The following is a 24,988-nucleotide window of genomic DNA, read 5'->3' on the forward strand; positions in this document are numbered from 1 at the left end:
CATTGAGCCGATTAACGGCCTCCAGAGGCCGATGTTTTTTTTTTTTTTTTTTTTTTTTTTTTCTCCACACGAGCCGTGAAGTCCGTAGCTTAAAGAAAGTCTCCTGGTTCATATGTAACTCTGAAATTAACAATGATCATCTACCAAGATTTTACATGAGGAGGCGAGGGTTTTTGACCAGCAAGACATCGCCACAGTCAGTCATATGCTAAAACGATCACGACTGAAGTCCTCAAGTTTGCACAATTCTGGCTATGAGAAATGCAATCCCCCTTAAAAGACCAAGTCATTCCTGAAACTTGAACGACTCAAGAGCATTGCTTTCACAATTGTAGTCGGCCTGCCTGGTCGCCATGTTGACGGGGAAGGAAAGATGCTCGTGGATCCATTTCCACTGGCCATCTTGCTTCCTCGCAATCCCCGTCCTTCGGAATGTGATGTTGAAGGGATCTCCGCCCGCCTTTCCCCAGGTGTGCTGATAGCACGTGGTGAAGGCGTGGGTCGGAGAAAGCACGACGATCTCCAGGTCCTTGTATTCCATCTGGCCGTCGACGTAATACGGGAACACATTCTCAAAGTGCTCGTTGAACTTGCCTCGGATGGTGGTCCCGAACATATCGTAGCTGAGCATCTCTTTAAAATCGTAGAACCTGCGTGATTGGTTCGCGCCGGGGTCGTGCATCGACTCCTTGTTCCAGTAGCGCAACCACCCTTTGTACAGCTGCTCGAGGATCTCCTCCTCTTCCTTTGCGAATTCCGCTTTATGGTCCTATTACCAAAACAAAAAGTAAGCCAACTTGCTCCCTCCATATTTGAGCGTGGATTGTATTTTCTGGGCTCTATTCCGTACCGTACTTTTGGGCATATTGAGGAATCCAAGCGTCTTATCAATATCCTGATATTCCTCCTGTAACAGTAGTAGTAGTATGTAAGTCGATTTTCCCCTGCAAAAGTCCGTTTGGAAAAGGAATTTTTACCTCGTCCTGGATCCAGCCTTTCACGCGTCCGTGAGCCATCTCGTCTCGTGAGTATTATGGTAGCCAGCAATGTAAGAGTTGTCGTCTTTCCCTTTACAGCGTCGCTGTTTACAGACATGCATGGACAAACGCTCAGACGATGCTTTCTTTGGCACCATATAACTGTTTTGTCGTTGACGGTCCGACTTGCGAAAAGTTGCACCGTCCCTCGTAACTGGTAGATCAAATAATTGCCCCGTGTAGCAGACTCACGTTACGAAATGGTCTCAGCTCGTCGGAGAATCTCGTCAAACACCAGCTGGCAAAATGGCATTACGTACGAATCCTGGAGAAGAAGATTGTAGCTTCGCATCATATACCGAGTATCGCAACATAGTATTCACAATAGGTTCAAAACAGTTGTGGAGATATGCTCCACTTTCAACAATCACATATCCATCTACCTGTCGGTCTAGAAGGCGTTCCCCCAGATCCCCCGCCAGCTGCAAAGCCGCAACCCTAGAGAGTAGAAAATCTAGACTGCACTCTGGAATCCGCATCATGACCATACATCCTCCTGTGGAACATTAGCATGGGGTAGAACGGAATCGTCGGCGGTCAAAAAAAGCAGTATGGGGAGGAAAAGACATACCAAGTATTGAGCCGAATTCCTCATTCTTTTGATATAGTTCTCAGCCTCAGTTAATGAAATCTTTTCCCCTTGAGCTACCAGATGGACAAGCGCCTCGTTGACATCTTTGGCCATGTGTGCCGCATCTCCGCAGACATAGAAATAAGCCTTATGTTGTAAGAGGCTGTAAATGAGGTCCGACTGCTCAGCCAAGAGATGTTGAACGTAGACCTTTTGACTGGTCTCTCGGGAGAATGCAGTGAAAAGCTGAAATTTCTCCCCAAGCGCATCTCTGTCGTCCTGTGATTCCTTTTGATTAGCCTGGGGAGGAGCAATCGCGCGATTTCCAAAAGAATGCCTTACCTGCCATTCTTTTTCATAGAGAAAATCTTCTGATCGCCGCCTGCAACCGAAGAAGAGAACTGTATGGCCGACTTCTTGGCCTGACTTTGCCAAAAACGCTCGCTCCTGGACAAATGCCCGGAAAGGAGCTACACCCGTCCCAGGGCCGACCATGATGACCGGTAATGAGGCGTCAGAGGGAAGCTTGAAGGTGGATGGCCGCACGTATACTGGTACCTTAAGCGTATACTTGCCTCGAGGACCTTCCAGGTGGTAAGTCCTTCCGTACGGATCTGGATTGACTTCGCCCGATCTCTTTTGTTTGAGAGCAAGTAAATAATTTGTTGCAACACCCTTCAGGTACTTTGTCTCTGAAGCCACCTGCCGAGATTCCACGACTGCAGTGATGGATATTTTGTGGCTCTGGACCAGAGATGACGATGAGATGGAGTAGTACCGAGGCTGCAGTCGGCGTACATTCTCGATTATAGCCGAGAAAGGCACGTCTGAAAAAGGGAGGGTAGGACTTGTGGCCTCCAGAAGCTGGGCCAGATTCAAACACTTTGCGGCGACTCCTTGGTGGAAATACTCCTTGTCACTCCCCAGCTTGGCCAGCTGCTTTCGGACATCCTCAGAAGGGCTGAACTGCGCCAGCATACCAACAAACTGCCGAGAGACAGGCACACAGATTTCGAGGTAATATCGAACTGCTGCTTCGTAGGTGGTTGGGGTCGGAAAAGGCACCTTCCCTTGACTGTCAGCCTTGATTTCAATGACTGTATTTCGCTTGTCCCAGAGACCAAACACTCTCAGGAAGCGCTCCACTTCGACATCGGCATTCATGGGCCAAACTCCCAAATGATCCCCGGTCTGGTAAGCTAGGGTGGAATCACCAATGTCGAATTCGATGTGGAGACAATTTCGCCCTGGCACGGTAAAGAGTTTAAAGGACTCGACAATCGGCGCAAGGTATGGGTTGTGGGCGCCAAACGGACCACGCTGCTCGTTAGATAAATGCATCGAGTTCGGCTCTCCAAGGTAGACGAGAGGTGCGTCTGACTGTGTTTCCTTTTCTTGCACGTCGAAACTGGGCTCGTAGACTTGCTCGCACTCTTCCAGATGCATCTCGGAAGCTAGACGCTTCCACATGGTCTCTTTCCAGGTCAAGAAATCCTCTTCTGTAGTTTTGTTGCCGCCATCGTCTCCTTCGCCGGTCTCACACAGCCGTGAGGCACCATGAGCTTCTAGGCAACTGTCCACCTTCCTAACAACGGCGTTGAAATGCTCATACGTGGAGTTTCCAAGCCCGAACATGGCGTATTTCAAACTACTCAAAGGGGTTTCTTTGTCTGAAGCAAATGGAGGATTTTGGTCGGTAATGAATTGCCAAAAGTCGACGGCGTTGTCGGTCGGTTCTCCCTCGCCATAGGTCGCCAACACAAAGATGGCGGCGCTGTCCGAAGGGAAATCCACCAGGTTTTCGTAGTCATAGTCCTCAATGTCGGCGACCAGAGTTTTTAATCCAAACCGAGAATGACCTTCTTTCGCTAACTTTCCGGCGTAGTCTTGAGCTGTTCCAGTCTGAGATCCGAAGAAGACGACCAAGTTTGTCCCTGTGGATTTCATATGCTCGACGATATCCCTAGAGTTCCCGCAGCTCTTGAATCCATCAACTCGTTTTAGGTCGTCCTCTTCCTCAGTTTTCCAGGTCTGGTGTAGATATTGTCGGGTAAAATACAGGAGAACGACCACAAACAGCAAAGGGAGCAAAGGATTCAGCTTGAGAGAGTGATCCATCGATGACTGATAGAGGCATTGTCAACCAGACAGCTTTTGCGAGATGCTCTCGGAGGCTTACCATTTTTGGTATCATCGTACAAAGCTTTGTTGAGCAGAGTAAGCTGACAAGATCTATATCGCTTCCCAACAAGTGGTCGGATGAGTGAAAGCCGTCAAGTATAGCGAGGCGCGACGTCCAGGTTGCCATTTGAGCACGACAACGGAGCTGTTGACCCTCCAACACGAGATGATATCTGCAGACTCCTAAGGTAGACGTCTTTGCAGGAGCCAGGGGATGTCCATCCAGGGCATAATAATCCGGCCAGTGGTGTATTTACACCTGGACTTTCTCCCGAGACCAACCGTCACATCAATGGTGATGTACAATCGGCCCTAATAGGCCACCATTGATAGTCCGGTAAGGCGGATAAATTTCATCTTCGGGCGGATCTCATTTTGGTTCGCGCCGGCCCCTTTAACAATAACCTCGAGCTAGAATGATGTAGCAGAACTTCGGAGACATGCACAACTCTTGCGGCTGACTTTGGGCGGGTCGAGACTTTCAATTCATCAAGACAGTAGTACATGGTTACTCGGTAGTCTGAGCTATGATTATGCTGGTGATGCTTTTGAAGTGGCATGTTTTCACGTTCAGACCTAACTAATATCCAGTAACAGGCCGTGGCAGGTACGGCTCCTCTAGATACTTTACCTCTTCATCCGTCAAATTGACCTGCAAAGCCAAGACCGCATCATCGATTCTTTCCTTTGAAGTCAACCCTAAGATGGGACAAGCACCCTTCCGCAGAACCCAGGCGGTGGATATAGCACTCATGGGCACGCCCTTCTTCCGTGCAAGCTCCTCAACGCGCTCGACAATGATTTTCTGTACTTCCACCATCCCATGGGGGAGTTTATGCTGATCGGTCTCATCTCGTTTAGTGGTTAAACCCCAAGGGCGTGCGAGCATACCTCCTGCCAGGGGTGACCAGGGCAGGATTCCAACGCCGGTATCTTCACAGTATGGCAGCATTTCTCGCTCCTCTTCTCGATACAGCAGGTTCAAATAGTTTTGCATGCTGATGAATTTGTGCCAGCCATTCTTGTCGGCGATTGCCTGTAGTTGCTGAAATTCCCACGCTGACATCTAAAACGTCCCACCATTTATTAGTCTGGCCGTCTTCAGAACTGCTGGAAATAAGAGTAAAAAGAAACTCACCGAGCTGGCACCGATATAGCGCACTTTTCCAGAGTTCACCAGATCATTGAGCGTCCGCATTAGTTCCTCCTTGGGCACATCTCTGTCAAGCCTGTGGATTTGGAAGATATCGATGTAGGTGCCGAGCCGTTCTACACAAGCATCCACGGCGTCGAACAATTTCTTGCGACTCAATCCAACTCTATTTGTTAGATGCCCGTTGTTCACCATGCACTCGGTCAAAGGGATCTGGTGACCGTCTTGACTCAGGGCAAAATACGCCTTTGTCATAATCACTATATTCTCGCGAGGAATTTTGAGCTTTTTGATTGCCTGTCCCAGGATCCTTTCGCTTTCTCCATGGGAATAGATATCTGCCTGGTTCTTGTATGAGACCAGGAACCATGGATCGTGCAGATAGAATGCAAAGACTTACAGTGTCCCATGTGTTTATGCCCGCTTTGTAGGCATGTTCGATGATGGGCAGAGAGGACTTCTCGTCAAGGACCCAGTCCTGCCATTCACTGCTTCCAAAGGACATGCCTCCCAGAATGATCTTGGACACCTTTAGTCCGGCGCGGCCCACCCTTGATAGTGAGTGTAAGCTTAGCAACCATTGTACAAAGAGACCGATACTGTGCTTACCGAGAATACTCCATGGTGAACTTTGAGCTCGACATTTTTTTATGGCCTCACTTCGGTGTAGACGATAAACACAGGTCAGCGATAAAGGTGTCTTTTTGTTGCCAATAGTTGCATATTCGGATGCCGATTGTTCTTCTACTTACAGAGCGAATGGTTCTTTTTGGAATAAGAGAGTGGCAGGTAACGAAATGGCTGCTCCCAGGACGCCACCCCGCGCTGGGGGAGGGGTCAGATAAAAGAACTGATATGTCGGCCTGGCCAAAAGTCTGGAGTATGAAATTGTGCCGCCAGCATTGAGAATGCGATCTCCGGGCCGAGCATCTGGATTTGCGGGTTGGAGACACTGGGCCAAACATCATGGGGGAATCGACGAATTCGGGCCGTTTACGGGAGGAAGATTGCACAGCTCCTGAGCAAGTCGACCCATGAGTTACGTAGGAAAGGATCAATATCTAGATATACCGCCACAGCCAACGTGGTTTCTCCAGACAGACCTGTAGGCTAGAAAAAGGCCCAGATATATATTCCTGTTCTCGATTCAACCTTTGCATAGAGTCTGTTTACGACGGTACAAACTTGTCGGCATCACCGCTACGCTACACCTTTGACCACGGGAGTTCAGACTCGACAATGGCGGTAGAGGCTGGCAGAGTGGACTGGCACTCGATGCCTAAGAGCTTCCAGGGGATGACCGCTTGGTACATATGCGTCGTCGCGATTGTTGCCTATGGAATTTACCGGATCCTTCAAATCGGGCGAAGAGACAAACGCATGCCTCCAGGGCCTCCTACACTACCCTTGTTGGGAAATCTTCACCAGATACCTATCACTGGGATGTACAAAAGGCAAGTCAGTCGAAGTTATATTCATGAGATTCGTGTATAACCTGCCAAACTAACGGGTTTCTTTCAGATTCAAGGAATGGGGCGAGGAGTTCGGCGGAATCTACTCCCTCAAGTTCGCTTCCTCTAATGTCATCGTCCTCTATGACCGCAAGGCAGTTCATGATCTGGTAGACAAAAAGGGTTTGCTCTACGCAGAGAGACCTCACAGCTTCGTGAATGATCTGGTTACCCACGGAGACAGCCTTGTGTTTCAAGACCACCATGAAAGACAGAAAGCCAAACGCAAGATTGCCACCCACAATTTCTCTGTAGGGCTCCCTCCCATTCAAACCGTACTTGGAAAGACAACTAACGTGCCGTGTTAGCCAAAAGTACTGGATGAGAGAGTCGCCCCCGTTCAAGATGCCGAGTGAGTCCTGGTTTCTGATACCTGACGGCGGATGTCTCAGAGCCTTTCGTTCCTTGTTAGCTTCGGGTGTATACGGCAGCTAACCCCTCGACAGGGTGACAGTCTTGTTGAATGATCTCATCCAGAAGCCCGAGGACTTCTATAACCACATGAAACGCTTGACCTCATCTATCGCTTGCATTCTGGTATTCGGTCACCGAGCCCTGTCGTATGAGGACTTCTGGGGTCATGTAAGACAAGTGCTCGCTCGATATGGTTTTGTGAAAAGTACTGACCGACATATCTAGTGTGTTTACGATGCATTGGACAAGGTATTGTTGACCAGCAGCACCACTTCACGGTATCCATGTTTTTGACAGTGTGTCTAGTTTGGAGAAGCCCTGGAGCCTGGAGCAAATCCGCCAGTGGACGAGTTCCCCGTGCTCAAGTATCTGCCCGAGTTCCTGTGTCCCTGGAAAACCCGAGCCAAATACGCCGGGACTGTGATGCACAATATCTGGAGCGAGGCGCGCAGAAGAGTCGACGAACGAAGGAAACGGGGAGACATACGGACCTCTCTTGGCTCCCTCGCCGACAAGCTCTTGGATGAGTACACAGAAAAGGGCTCCCCCTTGAGCAAGCAAGAGCTTGACCACTTTTTCGGCTTACTTGTCGAGGGTGGCGCTGAAACGACTTCTTCCACGATGCTGACCCTTGTTCTCTGCCTCGCCATGAACCCTCACGTCCAGGCTAAAGCTCAGAGGGAGCTGGACGTCGTCTGTGGTACAGAACGGTAGACTTCGCCCTCTCTTCCCTCAAGATTTACTGTGCTAATCACACCGCCACAGGATGCCCCAGTGGTCAGATTTCAATCGTCTTCCCTACATAAACTGCATCATCAAGGAAGGAATGAGATGGCGTCCTGCGTATGCCGCCACTCACAGTATCTGGAGATATTGTTAATGTTTTCTTCTAGGGCGCCTGTCGGCATTCCCCACCGCGTGGCCGAAGATGACTACTACGAAGGAATGTTGATTCCCAAAGACTCGACTATATTCATTCCTACATGGGCTCTGCACCATGCGGAGCGGTTTGGCTATGACGACCCTTATAGCTTCAAGCCTGAGAGATACACCAACCATCCGAAGCTTGCCAACGACTATGCCGGTGGTGCCGACTACAATAACCGAGATAAGCATTCCCTCTTCATCCTAAGTAGATGGCTACAAGCTAACTCATCGTACATCATTATGGCTACGGCAGTGGACGTCGCATGTGCCCCGGTATCCATTTGGCAGAGCGTACGCAATGGAGAATCGCAGCCAAACTACTCTGGGCTTTTGATATCCTTCCCGGTTTGGACCCGGCCACGGGGAAACCGGTCAAGTTGGACCCCGACAACTATATCGAAGGTCTACTGCACGGTCCAGCTCCGTTCAAGTGTGTATTTAAACCAAGAAGTCAAGCACATATTGACGTTATCACACGGGAGCTCGCCAGCGCCAGGAAATTCCTTGCTCCATATGAGTGAGGCGGCCAGCAGGATCATTCAAGGCATGCATCGTAGATATCGCAATTTTACCCATAGTGCCCCTGTCAGGGTTTCAATACCAGCTTATCAGATTATCTTTTGTTGCTGTGTTGCTTCGGGAGCAACAAACTACGACGGAGTAATTTTACGAGGTTTTGTTCATCGCCTTTTTGAAAGTTTTCTCTTGTCTGTGCCCAATCTATTCGCTCGTCGAGGGCCGCAGACATTGCGTGTAGAATGCCCTGCTGGGGATGCTGCCAGGAGAGACGAGAACCCTGAGACGGCTCTTCTTCCTCTCTTGACGTGACCAGGAAGAACTCCTCCACTGGCGTATGTTGCGATGTTGTCATCGGGCAAAATGGGACTCTAGCGCGCTTTGATAACGGAGGAATTCTGAGCGTTTTTGGTGCTTGCAAACGAAGACTAGCCCGGTGTCGCTATCCTCGACTCTCTCGGTGTTCAATTCGGCAGTCCGCATTGGGCGGAGCGGTTCCAAATGTTTGGCAGCTCCCCCACGGGGTATTTCGGTTGGTAGAGAGACTGATAGGTCCAAGCATCTCGGCGTCGACACTGCCGATCTTGCACTACTTGATCGCTTCAGCATCACCCCGTAACTCAGCTTGGAAACTCACAAGCTCCAAATCAGGCCGCAGAGCATTTTCACACCCCCTGGAAATTGCACCGCAGGCTGAAAAGAGACGAAGAAACAAGATGGGTTTAGTGATGGTGGCTAGAGCCAGCCATGATACAAATAGAACTATCATGAGACCCCCAACGAACCATACCTCCAAGAAAATAACTTTGAACGGAAAAAAACAGCGACAAGAGAGACATCTCGGTATCTCTTGCTCTCACCATGGTCAAACTAACACTCTTCAATAAGCTCATCGTGGCCTTTGTTGCCCTGGGCTCTTATACCTATGGGTTTTGTTACGCCATCTTCGCTACTTCCATTGGGGTGCCCGGCTTCTACTTGTACTTTGATCTTGAACGTGAGTTTTTCTTGCTGTCTACAGAGCTTAACAAGCGACACGCTCACTGACAAACGCCCAACAGCTACGAGCTCGTACACTGCCAGCATTATAGGAGCCGTCAGCTCCCTATTTGCCGCAGGTGCCGCCTTTGGCGCCATTTTCCAAGGATGGCTCGCCGACTGGGTTGGACGGAAAAACAGCCTGATTGTCTCCGCCATCAGCTCCCTGATCAGCTCAGCATTGGTCGCCGGCAGTGTGAATGTCCCCATGTTGGTGACATGTCGTTTCCTACAAGGTTTCGGACTGGGGATGTTGCTCGCGCTGGTTCCCTTGTACATCTCGGAAGTGGCTCCGCCACATCGTCGAGGAGCTCTCACGGCCTTCACCGCAGGGGGGTTCGCCGGTGGTTATTTCACGTAAGCTTCAAAGTCGCCCAATTCCTTTTGCTCAGTGTGTGCTTGTTTGATCCTGACACATGTCTTCCAGGTCTGCGTGGATCGGTTATGCGTGTTACTTTGCAAAGTCCCTGACAGTGCAATGGAGACTTCCCCTTGCGCTGTGCTGTGTCTCGCCACTCTTCATGCTTGCAGGCGTCTGGTGGCTGCCAGAGTCACCCCGGTATCTGAGCTTGAAAGGTCGCACAGACGAGGCATGGGACGTTATTCGAAGGATCCATCACGATCCAACCGATCCCGGCGACACAGCTGCGCGCGCCGAATACATCCAGATCACGAGACAGGTCGATTTCGACAAGCACACCAAGGCGGGATATTTGGACATGTTTCGACACCCGTCCTGGCGAAAGCGAGCTGTCCTGACAATCTTCCTTATATTCGCCATGCAGTCGGCCGGTATTCTCGGCATCACCAACTACGTGGTTCTCATTTGCCAAAGCTTGGACCTGTCAGGCTCTATGCCCCTGCTCATGTATGCTGTCTACATTGTGGTTGCGGCATCGGCAAATTGGGCAAATAGTCTTGCAGTCGACAGGATGGGTCGGCGAAAAATGTTTTGTAAGTCGATGCGTTTCCTATTGCGATGGAGTTCTAGGAGCTGACTTCGGGGCTGCAGTGATCGGGATCCCTACGACTGGAGCTTGTCTTTTGGCAGAGGCTCTGCTGCAAAGGCAGTACGTCGGGACGCAGGACAAGCCGGGGCTCAGTGCCGCATTGTTCTTCATCTTCCTCTTCGGGGTATGCTACGGATTCTTCTTGGATCCAACACAGTTTGTGTGGTGCGCCGAGATCTATCCCACGACTCTCAGAGCCAAGGGGCTGGGACTCACCTTCTTCACCTACTTTATCGGCGCCATCACCTACACCACTCCGGCGGCGACGGCCTTTAAGAACATCGGATGGAAATACTACTTGGTCTGGGTGGCTTGCGACGTCGTGTCTGTGGTGATTGTCTACTTCTACATCCCCGAGACCACCGGCCTCTCCCTGGAAGAGGTTGGAGCGATCTTCCGAGATACCGTCATTGTCCACCTGACCAAAGACGGCCATGGGCTGATGGAGGCAGACCAAATGGACAAGGCACCGGCTGAAGAGGTCGAAGATCTGAACGGCAAAGTCGACATGGAGAGCATTAGCGTGCAGAAAGTAGGCGGCTAGGGCGGAAAGAGAGAGAGAAAGAGAGAGAGGGTGAGACAGACAGACCCGATTGGGTGGGCCCAAGGTTGATGTTGAGTTTGGATTGTGGGCTCCTCGAATTTGTCCATACTTCCAAGTGTCAAGTGTACAGTAATCCGTGGTTCGAGAGTGAATCTTGGGAGGACCCGGATGGGTCCTGACGTCGAGGCCAACATTGGCGAGATGGAGTAGAGGATGTGGAGGACGCGGAGGCAATGCCGGACATAGCTAGGTACCTAGGTAGTCAGATCGTTGGCACAGATTGTGCTTATCGAAGTTACTCCGTTATTAATCCGCAATACTTCGTACGTGGAGTACAGGAACTACGGGGTAACCTCAGTGAATTCGACTTGCCTATTCGGGTAAAGATCGCTTTCTTTCCCTCCCCAAACTTTTGCGCGGGGCCCCACAGGGCGACTTTTTGCGACCAGCTGGTCGGGAACAGCAAGGCGAGGGAACCGAATCAACTGAAAATCTCCATTTTTTCCACCCTCTAATCGTATTCTCAATCTTCCTTTTTGTGGTCCTCACTCTTGAACATGGTACAGTAGATGAGCCACGAACAACAATACGCATTGACCATGCCTGATGTTTCTTGCGAACCCTGCCGACGGTACGTGGCGTGCGGTCGCCTTCACCTTGTTTTTTTTTCTCCCTTGGATGAAAACTAAACTATGTCCTTGCTAACGACTTGGTGGTAGACGCAAAGCCAAATGGTGAGCGAAGCTATGACTGATAGAAGAGAGAGCGCTCTCGTGGCAGCGCGCTGACTTGTCACAGCGATCGTAAAATACCATCGTGCAGCCTCTGTCTGAAAAGCTCTCAGACCTGCACCTATCCGCTGGAGAGACTACGTCCTGGGCCGAAGAAGGGTACTATTAAAATTCTTGCATTTTTTGTATGTTTTGTTGCGACACACTGCTGATCAGAGTACCCTATCAATTATTTTCTTTTCAAGGCTCGACCCAGAAGAAACCACGACTGTCCAAGAAGAAACGATTTCGGAGCGAGGAATGCAAGCAGCAGACAAGCCATCATGAAATGGCGGCCACCGAATGGCACAGTGTGTCGATGGCCAATGAAGACGAAACCTCGACATCTGGGAGAAGTCACCCAGCGAGCTTATTCACGCCTACCCAAACATTTGCGCCACCCCTTCAGATGCCCTCGCCCGGGACGACAATCACGACAACCGCCGTTAACCGACAAGATCTGTCAACCCACTGTCATGATGTGCCTAATATGGCTCCCCAGCTAGGCGCTTCTGGTTTCGTTGAGCCTCCAGCGAAATGGGGCCAGGCGCCTAATGAGGTGCCATTCGGCGAATCCTTGATCAGTTGCTCCATGGACGAATCCGATGCTATATCGCACACGTCTCACGCGTTGAACATCTCTCCCGCTGTGCTTGGAAGATTGTGAGTAAACCAGAGTGCTCGTCGCGAATGCTATGTTCCCGCGCGCGCGGGCTGACATGCTCTCTCTTAAAAGGATCGATGCCTACTTCTCCAACATGACCGCCTTTTCATTATTCCATAGGCCCACCTTTACGCAGAAGCTGAGATCGATGGGGCCATCGCTCTACTTACATGCGCTTCTGGCGTCCATGTGCTCATTCTCTGCTCGCTTCCTCAACGAAGCCTCAGACCACATGCCGGGTAACCCTTTCGATGAGATGCCCAGCGAGATTCCTTGCGCCGACCACTTTCATCAAGTGGCCCTGCGTTTCGAAGAAGAATCATTGACACAGTGTTCAGACAACACTCCCCCACTAGAATTCTTGCAAGCCATTATCTTGACAACTTTCTTCCAATTGACCAAGGGAGTGCATGGCCGCGCTTGGAGGTGGCTTGGGACTTGTATCCGTGTGGCGCACGAGTTGGATCTGCACAGACTCGATGCAGATAAGCAGCACGGCCATGTCCCTTCGACGACCGACGATATCCTCGCCTGGAGCGAAGAAGAGGAGCGCAGACGCTGCTGGTGGGCCGTGTGGGAGATGGACACTTTCGCAAGCACGGTCAGGGGCGTCCCAACGGGCCTGAACTGGTCGCAGAGCAAAGTGTTTTTGCCAGTTGAAGATCGACTGTGGTTCCAGCAGAAATTCCATGCCAGCTGTTTCTTAGCGGCCAAGCCCGCAGACCGATGGAAACTTCTCCAACGGAGCGGCAACGAAAGCCCCGTAGCTTGGAATCTAGTTGTGATTTCGCTCACTCGAGATGCACAGACGACGTCGTATCTGGGAAGGGCGCTGGGGACGACGACATATTGTGAGCCTGAGCAGCAGCAGCCTCGGCCCGCTCCAACCCAAGGACAGGACGACAAGAGGACACACAACAGCACGGTGGAAGACCAGCTCTCCATAATCTCACATGCGCTCCAGTGTACTCTCCTGGCTCTTCCGGACGCTTTGCAATACCACGGCGAGCCGCTCGCCTTTACGTCTGTCGAACCCAATCAGTTGCCCGTCAGTAGCATGCTGCATCAGGCCAAATACAGCATATACGTTCTGACGGAGCTGACGAGGTTCATGATCGCGCACTATTACACATTCTGCACGGGCGTCGTCAAGCCTCATCTCTCATCAAGACGCGGCTCGGACAGGGACATCTCCGAGGCGAACCGCCATCCCGGTACGCTACTGATGTGCGTAACGCAAAAGCCCAACGCGAACGGGCTCCAGCAATACGTAGAAGCTTCCGACCGAATCGTCCTCCTGCTCAACCGGTGCAGCAGCACGCACGTCCGCTACGTGAACCCTTTCTTGGCCACCTCCATCTGGCTCGCCGCGACGGTACAGCTTCTCAACAAGAAATTCGGGCCCTCGGGCGGCAACCGCGAGCTCGCCGAGGCCAGGTACAACGTCCTGCGCCTGACGTACAAGCAATTCATCAAGTTCTGGGGCACGCCTATCGGGCTGTTGCAGACGCTGGATTCTTTGGAGGATCGGTTTGACCACCTTCTTCGATCGGGGGAAGGGGGTGGTGGTGGTGGAGGAGGGGATTCCGATGCCGCCAAATCTGCTCAGAGACCACTGCCTTTCAGCCAAAGCGCCCAAGGTCTCGACCAAGTCCGCAGCAGGCGGTCGGATACGACGACGACGGTGAGTCTTTCAGGGTCACAGTCCCGGCCTTCGAATTCATACACCAGCGCCCTCACGGAGCCGAATCTGACGGGCTCTGGCGTGAACCCGACCATGATGGGTTCTTCCTCAGTCCACTCTTCCCGGGTGGTAGACGAACCGTATCAAGAGGACATGGACAACTTTGCTTCCTCTGTCACAGGAGCAGGACTCCAACCACGGCAACAACAGCCGATCCAACCCCACGGCGCCGAGAGCATGGTGAAAGAAGGCGTCGGCGGTGGACGGATGGATGATTCGAGTGCCGTTGATTTTGGTCCAATGACCTCGACCGCTCATGATCCGACCCTGGACGACGGTATGAGGCTCCCGATGAATTTCGACTACGACTGCGACAACGAACTTAGTCTCTATCTCAACAATCTGTTATCAGGGTCTTATAGTGGGAGCCTGGGACCGTTGTAAAAAGAAAACTTTAATGTGAGAAAGTATTTAGAAGAGGGATATTTTTTTCTCCCGAAAACCCTCTCTTCAAAGCCTTGTTCAATATGTCGGGGAAGATCGACATCTTTCTGCATCACGTCTTGACGCGTCGCTTGCTTGACCTGGTAGTGGACCACCACTTGTGACAAGGCGGGTCTTTGAATTTGCATCGGATGTCTATATCCTTCGAGGCTCCATAGCGTATGCATCTGGCTCTCCGTCGACATCTTGGCCCCCAGTAGTATTATGGAGCCGTACCTTGCAGAGCCGTTTTTCAAGCCGCGCTTTCCACTATGTTCCAGCGCGGCGGCCCCATACCAGAATATTCAGCGGCGGCTCCTGACCTCTCCAGTTGAACTAAGCGCCATTCTGAGCTGTGGGTGTGCGGTCCTGAGTAGCGAGCGTAGCCAAAAGTCCGTGAGGGCTACCACAATTTGTCCCTTGAGTTCCCAGTTTGTATTGTTTCGTGTATAGAGAGTGGTGCCAGAGTGTGCTAGTCACTTGACCAACGTAACGCTGCCTTCCCTCTTGGTACGGGCTGCCAACCTTCTACAGCACCAAGTGCACCTCTTCTTCTCTCTCTTCTTTGTTAGCTAGAGATAGCCCAACACAATACAGACGCCACTGAGGCAGTTGAGCCAATACGACTTTGATCCGCACTGCACGAAACTGGCGACCAGCCAAACTCAATGCAGACGTTTTCGTGCTCGACGAGAGCACGCACAGTATCTGAATTCGCCACAATTTGGGGATCTTCCCAGCATCATTCGGTTATGGAGCCCTCCCAATAGGTGTTGCATGGATTTACATGGTCCCAAAGGGCCATGACCGACGCCTCTGGAAGGGGCATGCCTCCCACAACAAAATGCAGAGCAGTTCTGGGGAAAGTGGTCAGCCCAAGACAGCGAGACCGGGAAAGAGACATACAGTTGAATAGTCGTGCGTCCGCAATAACTCCGAAGTACCGTCGTAGTCGTGTCTGCACCTGCGTCAAGATCTGGACTGGCTTCTTAGGCTATGAAGGATCGGCCGGGTTCCTTCATGGCGGGAGGACCATCGGGCACAAGCCGAGTGGATGCATGCAAAAATCCCAACGACCCGGAACCACGTTATAGCGATTATTCTAGACATTTTACTAATGGAGTCACTTGCGTTCCCGAATTCTGGGGATCGTTCGCTTTCAGGATAGTATGGCTCGCCTTTGTGCAAATCTACGACATCATCAACGTCTTTTCAACAAGTGCCGAGTCAAGGGGATGCACTGGAAACATGAACGAGGTGGGATTTGGCGAGATCATCTCTCTGGTGCTCCTGGTTTCCCCTTTGATGGCTGCGATCGAGGCCCGCGATGGTTGGTTGTCGCAGAACTTGATGGGTTCTTCTCGCTGACAATGGATAGATTACAATGATAAGAAGAGTCGGCAAAAGCATGATAGGAAAGAGAACTTAGCGTCTGAAGAGGGAAACGAGACGAGCAGCATCGCACCAGAGCCGGCTCCGATCTCCTCTACTGTAACATTGCCAAGCGCTGTTGAAGCACTGTCGAGACTCTTGACCTATCCAACATAGAGCGTAAGGTAGCCACAAAACGCGCTTTTATCACAATTCCATACTTGAGCATCATGGTCATCGGTGACAAGAGTATTGTAAACTCGGCTTTGAAGCAGAACACTATTTGAATTGAATCGAATGGTTTTGCTGCTCTCCCACCCAGGTCAAGTACTCGGTAAGTCTGCATGAATCTGGCTGTGGGTGGCTGGTAGCTGGGGCACGTGCTGAGGTTCAAAAGCGAAGTGGATCCGATCTCTGCAGGGACCAAGTTTGTCCGCAAATGGACGGAGGATCTTTATTTCCCTCGGTGGCAGACTCTCGAAAACGAGGTATAACATTAACATGGACATGGAGATATAGAAGTAAGTACCTAGAAGAGAAGTCCTGACTGTATAACTCCAGCTTGAGAGGCAAATACTCAATGGTGATGACCCCCCAAGGTCGTACCGTTATCCACGCTCAACATACGGCCCAGTCAATCAAGGCGATTCATTCCCTTAAACATAGAAGCAAGGCTATGTACCGAGTACTCCAGCGAATATTATCTTGAGCGTACATTACACCCCACCCAATCTTGACCACGCGATTTGCTTGGCTCATCATCAACCGCGATTTATCTCTTCATTCTCCAACTTCTTCCTCTCGCCCGTCCCCAATTGGCACCTGCACCTGGTGCAGAACAGTTGAACAGTTGATGTCTGTCTATCCCGTCTTTTTTGCATTATGTAAAGCCCCTCCCCTCCCTCCCTCGGAGAACACGGGCGGCATTTTTTTGGGCGGCTGTGATGTTCGGATGTTTGACAGAGAACTGTCTCTCACGTCATGAATTGGGCAGTTGGGAGCAAAGATATTTCGGGGAATAACGTGGTGGTAGATAGATCGACAAAACGAAGGCCATACATCCCTCGTACATATAGAATGGATCAAGAAAACTATACCAGCTCGACATAAGTACCTTTACATATCACAAAATGGATTTGCCCCTTTTTGTTTTCCCATTATCTGTCTAGATGACAACGTGTTCTTTCGAATTGGCGTACATCCTAGTCTTTGATATTATTACCTACCTAGGTGACCGAGTTACTCATAATAAATACTTAGTAGTTAACGGACTGACTTCAGTGAGGTATGTCAATTGGCCCGGTATCTATTGAGATTAGCCCGCCAGAACCATTCTATACACAATCCCATTTTTGCTATCCTTTGCCGGAGGATCTGAATATCAAGGTTTATTCTTCTTTTTCTTTCTTTTTCTGTTTTCAGACAAATCTATGTTCATGTCGCGGCTTTCCTTCTTCCTCGTCTTCTTCTCAAATTGTCGATCGTTTGGGGAACAAAACAACCAAGCCTCGTTTCTGTCTGCATCGTTGATCATTTCCATTCCCAACAGATTAGACGCAAGGATGGGTCGCCTATACAACTGGGGCTGTGCCATGGTGGCTGGATCCGGTAGCATGCTCTACGGCTATGATGCAGCCATCATCGCTTCGACGTAAATCGTAGACCAAGCCTCCCAAGATGTCAATCAAGGGCTTACTAGATCCCCAGATTTGCTCAGACCGGCTTCATAGATTACTTCAAGCCCAATGCGACAGTAATGGGGTATGTCGTTCCACTGAGCTTGTCCCCTCCTCCCATCTCTTCTGCTGCTTGGGCTGACTTTGTCTCGACTCATCATCAGGGCGATCGGATCGAGTTACTTTGGCGGCGTCGTTCTTGGCCTGATCCTCATCACCATGATTGCCCAGAGGCTGGGTAGGAAGAGATCCATACAGGTCGGCGGCGTGATAGGTCTCGTCGGCGCCATCATGCAGACCGCCGCTCAAGACATTGCCGTCTTCTTTGTCGGCCGGGTTATCGCAGGAGCGTCGTCTGGCATCATGTTGACCACTGTCAACGTGTACCAGTCTGAAATTGCACCGCCCAAGGAACGAGGTGCCATGGTCGCGTTCCAGCTTCTCGTCCTTTCCGCAGCCGGAGCCCTGGCGTCGTGGGTCGGATACGCATGTCACTTCTCATCCAATGCCACCTTCTCTTGGTATGGATCACGATCCCCAGACTTCCTCGTTGGAAACATGGTTCACTAATAGTGAGGCATAGGCGATTCCCTATAGCTCTTCAGATGTTTCCGGCCATAGCTCTCATCATAGGATGTTTTTTCATTCCTTTCTCCCCCCGATGGCGTAAGTGTGTCCATGTGTTTGTACCTTGCATATTGTCGAGCAACAAAAATGGGGTCATCGAAGCTGACCAGAGCATTATTACCCACAATCAAGTCATCTCACGAGACCGTCATGCGGAAGCCCAGGCGGTTCTGAAAAGATTACACGATGACCACGAAGACCCGCTCTTCTGGGAGAAGGAGTATCTGCAAATATCCGCGCAGCTGGCTGAAGAGGCCAGAGAGAAAGCCACAAGCTCTTGGGTTCATATGCTCACCAACAGGAAAGAATTGAAGCGAACTTTGGTCGCGATCGCGGCACTTACCTGCCTGCAAACAAACGGCGCGCAGACTATCCAAGTATATCAGGTAAGCTCGACCGATTATCAACAAGGTTACTTACATGACGCTGATCTTTCCCCCAGTCGGTGCTTTACTCAAACTTGGGCTTTTCCGTTGGACAAACGTTGCTGATGGCCGGTGTTTTCCAAATCATCTTGACCGTAGGCTGTCTTCTGGGCTTGTTCTTGGTCGATCGAGTTGGTCGAAGAAGACTCTTTCTGGGCAGCTTCATTGTCCTGTCAATATGTCTCGGTATATTTGCAGCCTGTTCTGCCAAATATGAATCCACTGGTCGTTCAGGTAACTTCTCCCTCTGTCATTTGATACTCGACATTGCTAACCTTCCACAGGCTATGGTAAGGGAGGGGTGGCAATGGTCATGATCTTCATCTTCTTCTTTGGGTCCATCTCCGGAACACCTTATGCATATGCCGCAGAAGCCTTAGCCACCAAGAATAGGGCGACCGGGTTTGCCATGGGACTCTTCAGCTCCAACGCAATCACCATTATATTCACTCAGACCGCGCCAATGGCCTTGGAAGCAATCAGCTGGAAGTTTAATTTCGTTTTCATCGGATGTAACCTCGTTTTCTTCCCCATCGTCTTCTTTTACTTTCCTGAGGTAAGTGCCTTCTTCCCCTTGTGAGCTTCGTTGAACGGCATGACTGACGATGCAATAGACCAGAGGCCTGACATTAGAAGAGGTCAATTCGGTCTTTGGGGAGAAGGTCCAGGTGCAGCTTTCCAGCATTAGCAACGAAGCAGCGGAAAAACAAGTCATCCAAACGACTGAAATGATAAAGTCTGGGGCGTCAGCCTGATGAATGCGCGACAACATCTAGACCACCCTCCGGCTTTTCTCTGGGCGAGAAAGAGATAGTTATCTTCAATCGTTGCTGCGGTTGAAATCATAAAAACAAAGGTCAATCATATCATATGCGCTTTCATGTCGTGTTTGTCTTGGTCTCTTGACCTCTTGGTCTCATTATATACAATAACCGTTTCCCCTTGAACGGGGGCAAACTTGTCTTCTAGTTGCCAGATTTTGTTCTTGCGGGTTTCCTTTCCCAGGTTGAGTGACACCACGGCTTTCAAAATAACGTCATGAACCCTCGCACTAGAGGCGGTAACCGCCTCGTGTCACTAAGCCTAGCAAGCCCTCGAGTAGTTACCCGGCGAGATCGGTAGGAATATTAAACGATTTACGGTTGAGGTACGTCTCCAGTCCGCTACCTAACTAGACGCTTTAAATGATTTACCGTGAACCGTCTATGGCATTACTGATAGGGTAGGGTATGTTTCTCCAAAATGTTGTCAGGGAATGGCTCAGCATTGCAATCAGATTCCTGACCATACAATGTCCCAAATAGGCAGGAGGAAGCATAATCAAGATCAGAAATGGGAGATGGCTCCAAATGACATCTTGTCTACTTGTTGTCAATTCCTGTTCGCCCCTCCTCTTCAGAGGACTCTCATGGGGTACCTTGAGCGAGGTGGCTCCGAAAGAAGTCACCAAAATCGACCAAATCGTGTCAGGGGAGGGCAATACCATATACAATTTCAGTGTATCTCTGAACTATAGAATTTATTGCAAAGCATCCTCCCTTGAGATGAGTTTCACGTTGAAGTTTTCGAAGTACGCAACACCTCCAGCTACGACATATTTTCCGGCTGTCACAAGCTCCAGGTCGAACCGCCGAATGATCTAAAGAGACTGGGGTCAAATGGGGTACAATTATCTTCCATGACAGGGTTTCGTTTTGTCCTCATGCTGCAGAGAAGAAAAGCACAGATGTAACATACCTCGGGGAGGAGCTTATGTAGCTCAATAATGGCCACGTCCTTTCCTAGACAAATTCGAGGGCCAATGCCGAACACGAATTGGTGAAGCTCGAGTTCTGCTGCCTTTTCCTTGCTTTCCAGCCATCTCTCAGGACGGAAAGCCTCTGGATCAGGATAGAGGTCGGGATCTCTCTGAACGACGTATGCGTTGCTAGTAATCTCCGTGCCAGGAGGAAGGAATTGGCCTTCGATCACCTTGCCGCCTTCTCCTACCACACGGCCGAAGAGATTGTCGGCAGGAGGACACAGTCTGATCGCTTCTTTGATGCAGGCGCAGAAGTAGGGAAGATACTCCCGCGTCTCTTCATATTGGATCGGAGTGGAGAGCTTGCCTTCCTTCTCTGCGACAAGAATTTCCTCCCAAGCACGTTGCTTTGTCTCGGGATTCAGAGTCATAAATCGTAGAGTGGCCCCGAGAGCGGTCCCTGTGGTATCAGCCCCGGCTTGAATGAGTAGTGTGACATGAGCGCGTTTCTCTACGGCGGTGAGGGGCTTTCCATCCCGGCGGGCATCGAGACAGCTATTATGTGATGATCAGCACTCGGGCTCCGGCATTCCCGATATCGCCTGGACTCACTATTGAAGGTAATCTGGTTGCTTCATCACCAATCCATCTTCTACCTCCTTCTCACGATGACTGACTTGCTTGTCGGCCCAGTTCATCAAGTACCCGAACCCATTTTCGTCAGTCTCCTTGGGAAGGAAGCGTTCACCTACACCGGGAATAGACAGGATCTTTCGAAAGGTAGTCGAGCGTCCGGCGAACCCAAACAGAGGAAGTCCTCGGCGCCAGCTGCTGAGGATGCCTCGTTCGTCACGACTGTTCTTGACAAACCCCCAGGGCTCGCTGAAAGAAAGCATAGTCATGACATCGGCTGCAAATTCACTTGTTGAAATTCAGCCATCTCTCTTCAAATGACATCCACGTACGTCACTTACGCCACTCTTTCAGACATTAAGACTTTCTCTTTAGCTTGAGCCTTTTCCGACATCTTGCTGATGAATAGAGAGACCAGATCGTCGAGGCGAGGCTCCCATTTATTTTTGAGGAACCCGATCGTCCACTAGTCAACGAGGCATTCAGTCAGTCATCCAGTGTCGAAGATGTGGAGTTAGATGAAAACATACTTGCTGCCCACCGAGAGCCTTTCTCAAATTCTTGTGTTCTTCGCCATCAAGGGTGGTAAACAGATGAGGAGGTCCCATTGCACCCGTTCCGTACAGGGACATCTTGCGGTTACATTTGGGATCCCAGTAGATATCTTTGAGAGCAGAAGGTTGTGGAAACAATAACACTGACGGAGAGATGCGGATCGGCTCCTTGGCTAAATTGACGTAGTCGGTCAGCATACATCTCGTGCCAGTGAAAATGGTCAGACGTACTGCCGTATCTCTTCACTACGTCCATAAGCCATTGTGGCTCAACTTTCAGGACGGATATGATGGCGATCGGAAGAGAAGATGCACCGGCATACCAAGGACCATGGTACTTGGCCAGCGGGTGGAAGAAGAGGTTGTAGATGAGCCGATAGCACAAGATAATTGCCGCTGTCACCCCAATGATTGGAACAGCATCCACAAAGGACATGGGAAAGCTGTGCGCGAGCATGGTCGCACCTTTCAGCGCTGGAGATAAATCAACCAAAGGCTGTACTCTTGTAAATTAGGATCAGTGTTGTTCGGTTGAAGCTGGAGGATAACAGACTCTCGTGCTATAAGTGCCGCCTTTGATATAGACGCCTGCCTATCTATGCTCCCAGGTCCATACATTTCGGCGCTCAATCTCCGTCAGTCGTCGGTGCTTTGCAACTCCGGCCAATTGACCACCTCTCGAAGGAGACGCATGTCGTTGAGAGTAGCACCAGCAACCTCGTAATAGTTACGCCAAGAAGAGGCTACATCCGAGGCACGATCAAGGCTTGTTGTCCTTTACGGGTTACAATGCCAATCCCAGCTCTTCGATTTGTCGAATCTTACGAACCTTGTGACATGGCGTCACCGCCCCATTGTCATCACCAGAAGTAAATCTACTGAGAGAGATTTGCTTTGACTTCGAACCAGATACTCTGATCGACGAAGATGCGGACTCTGTTCTCCAGAAGTCGGGCTTTCACTGAGCTGAGTCGCGTCGTTGTTGATGAGTCTGGCAACGTTCATAGGCCCCGCCCGATGAGGATGCAAGCCAGCACCCTAGTGGATCTTCCCGAGCGGGGCCTGGAGAATAGCAACTCCGGGGTCCACGTTCCCCTTTTCGGCACGGGCAGCACAGTGAATCGATATGAGCCTATTAAATTCAATGTCCCAGGTTCCGGTATCCCCCGCTCTTTCGACAAGATTTAGGGTTTCAGTGGGGAGAGAGAGAGAGAAGACAAATAAATACAGGCACCCAAATCCCCCGACTATGATCATACAGCCTGCATCACATTCACTTTCTATGATTCCATGTCACAACATACTGCTTTGATTGCTTTGAAATCAGCAAGCACCGGAATTCGACGTCAAGATGAAGTTTAACCTCTTCAATATTCTGCTCGTGGTTTTTGTGGCGCTTGGTACGCCGTTGACCACGTATGGATTTTCCATCATTAGTTTAACGTCTAGCCAACCACATAGCAGACATTCCATATGATCGTAGTTTGAACAAATACAGTCTATGTGTACCTCAGTTTGGCCGCCATAGGGGGAGCCTGGCCATGCACATACCATGAAAATCCTCGGAAGACTGGAAGGTGCGAACAGTGGCTGTGTTTTTTCGGGATGCATCCTCAGTGCCTGGACCGCCAACAAGAATGGCCGCAAACCTACCATGATGATCGGGTGTGTTTTCATCATCATTGGTGGCGCCTTGAATGCTGGCTCCGTTGCCATCTCCATGTTTGCCATCAGCCGCGTTGTGGCTTCATGGCCATCATCACGCCCATGCACCAGGGGGAATTCGCCGCGGTCGAGAATCGCGGTGCCATGTGGGCTTGCGGTTATACCTTTGCCGGCATTAATTTCATCCCCGAATCACCACGTTGGCTACTGAGTCACGACCAAGACGAGACATCATTGAACGTTCTGAAGCGTATCCACGCTCAGGCGGGCGACCCTGACCACATCAAAGCCAAGGAGGCGTGCCACCTCTTGGTGAAGCAGCACAAGGCTAACAAACAAGTCTCTTTGAACCGAAGCTTCGAAATTCTACGTACCAAGGCCAATCGATATCGCTCCCTGGTCTCCATGTTGCTCATATTCTTCGATCAAATGCAGGTTGTCTACGTCTTGGTCAGTTACGGCGTGCTGATATATGGCTCGCTTGGACTGAGTGGCAAGATACCGCATTTCCTCAACGCGTGCTGGACCACGTATGCCATCGTCGGCAATACCATCACCGTATTCATTGTCGATCGCTTTGGGCGCCGGCGGCAATTGCTGATTGGTACCATGGGCTGTCTCACCAGTCTGATCTTCGAGGCGGCACTCACAGCAACTTACCTTGGCACAAACAACAAAGCCGGCCTGCACGCCTGTGTATTCTTTGTGTGGCTGTTCATCACCTTTTGGTCCTGTTGCGTTGGAAGACTGACCTTGATGCCGCCCTCGCCCCTACGAACGTAGTCGTGAACAAGGTGCTGACCGGAGATGACAGGATGCTACGCAATTCGTCTACGTGTCTGAAATTTGGCCAAACCACCTCCGGTCTCAGGGGACTGCACTGGGGCTGGCGAATCTCTTCTTGGCCGATGAAATCACGCTGGTCGCCGCTCCCGTGCTATCCCATTGCGGCTGGAAATCCTGGTCGTCTTGTCGCTATTGGTCTGGTCTTCGGTCCCTCCGTCACGCAGCTTCCTAGTAAAGTCCTTTTGAGAGCCGATGCTATAAAGTCAGATCACCTAAACGCTCTATAGATTTTTCTATTAGATAGCTGGGTAATTACTATTTTGAATTATATGGTTCTCTTAAGCCCGCTCGGCGCGGCAGAGTAATTTGGCAATATTCGCTTAGGTATATCTACTCCGCTCCTGTTCTTCCCGACATCTCTGTTTTTCCTCGCTACATACTTTCTGTACAAATTAACGGAAGGAAAAAGCCTTCGTAGAATTAAGGCGCTCGATTTACCCTTTGGGTAGGAATATAACCAATTTCCAATAAACACTCTAACCGCTTGTCTTCAAGCCTCTGCTATAACATCAAATCAAAAGCGTAACCACTTGAAACCATTCGCTGAGCGACATTACTCATGACGTGCTGGTAAGACTGACCAAGTGAACTGCAAGGTCAAAAGCAAGTCCTCATGAACTATAAAGGGAACGCAATTATCGAGACAATACAATTCGTGTGCTCTGTTGCCGTTTCCCTATTTCTCTACATGCTCTCCTAATAGAGCGCCAAAGGAGACAGAGCAACTCAGAGAACCTCAGCCGTGTCGGTAGTTCATCTCCTTCTCCCAGAGACTGTTCGGCGATTATTCCCCGTGTAGATGTCTCTGCAAGCTTGCAGTGAACGGGCGTTCTCAGGCGTTATCTAAGGTAAAGTTATACTGGGTCATCGACGTCCGGGTCAAAAGGTGTCGTCAGCCAGCCATTGCCTATGAGTATTTACCTTGTCTGGAATAGCTTGCCCCACTG

The 24,988-nt window shown here is 50.5% G+C and overlaps 9 protein-coding genes across 9 annotated transcripts; 6 read left to right on the forward strand and 3 right to left on the reverse strand.

Moving 5' to 3' along the window:
• Positions 1 to 286: 286 nt before the first annotated feature.
• On the reverse strand, positions 287 to 3,726 carry Z517_10076 (uncharacterized protein; the record flags this gene model as incomplete). The annotated part of the gene is made up of 5 exons (XM_013423689.1): positions 287 to 769; positions 851 to 907; positions 1,528 to 1,533; positions 1,609 to 1,887; positions 1,951 to 3,726. The coding sequence occupies 5 exons, from the start codon at positions 3,724 to 3,726 to the stop codon at positions 287 to 289; spliced, it is 2,601 nt and encodes an 866-aa protein (XP_013279143.1).
• Positions 3,727 to 4,369: 643 nt separating this feature from the next.
• On the reverse strand, positions 4,370 to 5,565 carry Z517_10077 (uncharacterized protein; the record flags this gene model as incomplete). The annotated part of the gene is made up of 4 exons (XM_013423690.1): positions 4,370 to 4,855; positions 4,928 to 5,284; positions 5,343 to 5,493; positions 5,552 to 5,565. 4 exons carry the CDS (start codon positions 5,563 to 5,565, stop codon positions 4,370 to 4,372), a joined length of 1,008 nt encoding a protein of 335 aa, XP_013279144.1.
• A 616-nt stretch (positions 5,566 to 6,181) lies between these two features.
• Positions 6,182 to 8,315, forward strand: Z517_10078 (uncharacterized protein; the record flags this gene model as incomplete). Its single annotated transcript, XM_013423691.1, has 9 exons — positions 6,182 to 6,400; positions 6,471 to 6,704; positions 6,762 to 6,805; positions 6,900 to 7,035; positions 7,093 to 7,116; positions 7,174 to 7,577; positions 7,633 to 7,710; positions 7,761 to 7,999; positions 8,083 to 8,315. The coding sequence occupies 9 exons, from the start codon at positions 6,182 to 6,184 to the stop codon at positions 8,313 to 8,315; spliced, it is 1,611 nt and encodes a 536-aa protein (XP_013279145.1).
• An 856-nt stretch (positions 8,316 to 9,171) lies between these two features.
• On the forward strand, positions 9,172 to 10,902 carry Z517_10079 (uncharacterized protein; the record flags this gene model as incomplete). Its single annotated transcript, XM_013423692.1, has 4 exons — positions 9,172 to 9,307; positions 9,372 to 9,705; positions 9,776 to 10,302; positions 10,361 to 10,902. 4 exons carry the CDS (start codon positions 9,172 to 9,174, stop codon positions 10,900 to 10,902), a joined length of 1,539 nt encoding a protein of 512 aa, XP_013279146.1.
• A 1,528-nt stretch (positions 10,903 to 12,430) lies between these two features.
• Positions 12,431 to 14,464, forward strand: Z517_10080 (uncharacterized protein; the record flags this gene model as incomplete). Its single annotated transcript, XM_013423693.1, has 1 exon — positions 12,431 to 14,464. The coding sequence occupies one exon, from the start codon at positions 12,431 to 12,433 to the stop codon at positions 14,462 to 14,464; it is 2,034 nt and encodes a 677-aa protein (XP_013279147.1).
• A 1,059-nt stretch (positions 14,465 to 15,523) lies between these two features.
• On the forward strand, positions 15,524 to 16,051 carry Z517_10081 (uncharacterized protein; the record flags this gene model as incomplete). The annotated part of the gene is made up of 2 exons (XM_013423694.1): positions 15,524 to 15,833; positions 15,882 to 16,051. The coding sequence occupies 2 exons, from the start codon at positions 15,524 to 15,526 to the stop codon at positions 16,049 to 16,051; spliced, it is 480 nt and encodes a 159-aa protein (XP_013279148.1).
• A 1,385-nt stretch (positions 16,052 to 17,436) lies between these two features.
• Positions 17,437 to 19,357, forward strand: Z517_10082 (uncharacterized protein; the record flags this gene model as incomplete). The annotated part of the gene is made up of 8 exons (XM_013423695.1): positions 17,437 to 17,525; positions 17,582 to 17,635; positions 17,715 to 18,071; positions 18,134 to 18,216; positions 18,310 to 18,563; positions 18,620 to 18,836; positions 18,887 to 19,158; positions 19,217 to 19,357. 8 exons carry the CDS (start codon positions 17,437 to 17,439, stop codon positions 19,355 to 19,357), a joined length of 1,467 nt encoding a protein of 488 aa, XP_013279149.1.
• Positions 19,358 to 20,121: 764 nt separating this feature from the next.
• Positions 20,122 to 21,987, reverse strand: Z517_10083 (uncharacterized protein; the record flags this gene model as incomplete). The annotated part of the gene is made up of 6 exons (XM_013423696.1): positions 20,122 to 20,241; positions 20,340 to 20,898; positions 20,956 to 21,264; positions 21,318 to 21,442; positions 21,507 to 21,703; positions 21,762 to 21,987. The coding sequence occupies 6 exons, from the start codon at positions 21,985 to 21,987 to the stop codon at positions 20,122 to 20,124; spliced, it is 1,536 nt and encodes a 511-aa protein (XP_013279150.1).
• A 1,292-nt stretch (positions 21,988 to 23,279) lies between these two features.
• Z517_10084 (uncharacterized protein) lies at positions 23,280 to 24,268 on the forward strand (the record flags this gene model as incomplete). The annotated part of the gene is made up of 2 exons (XM_013423697.1): positions 23,280 to 23,908; positions 24,010 to 24,268. 2 exons carry the CDS (start codon positions 23,280 to 23,282, stop codon positions 24,266 to 24,268), a joined length of 888 nt encoding a protein of 295 aa, XP_013279151.1.
• Between the last annotated feature and the right edge of the window lie 720 nt (positions 24,269 to 24,988).

The sequence above is a fragment of the Fonsecaea pedrosoi genome (genome assembly GCF_000835455.1).
Source record: "Fonsecaea pedrosoi CBS 271.37 unplaced genomic scaffold supercont1.7, whole genome shotgun sequence".
Taxonomy (NCBI): Eukaryota; Fungi; Ascomycota; class Eurotiomycetes; order Chaetothyriales; family Herpotrichiellaceae; genus Fonsecaea; species Fonsecaea pedrosoi.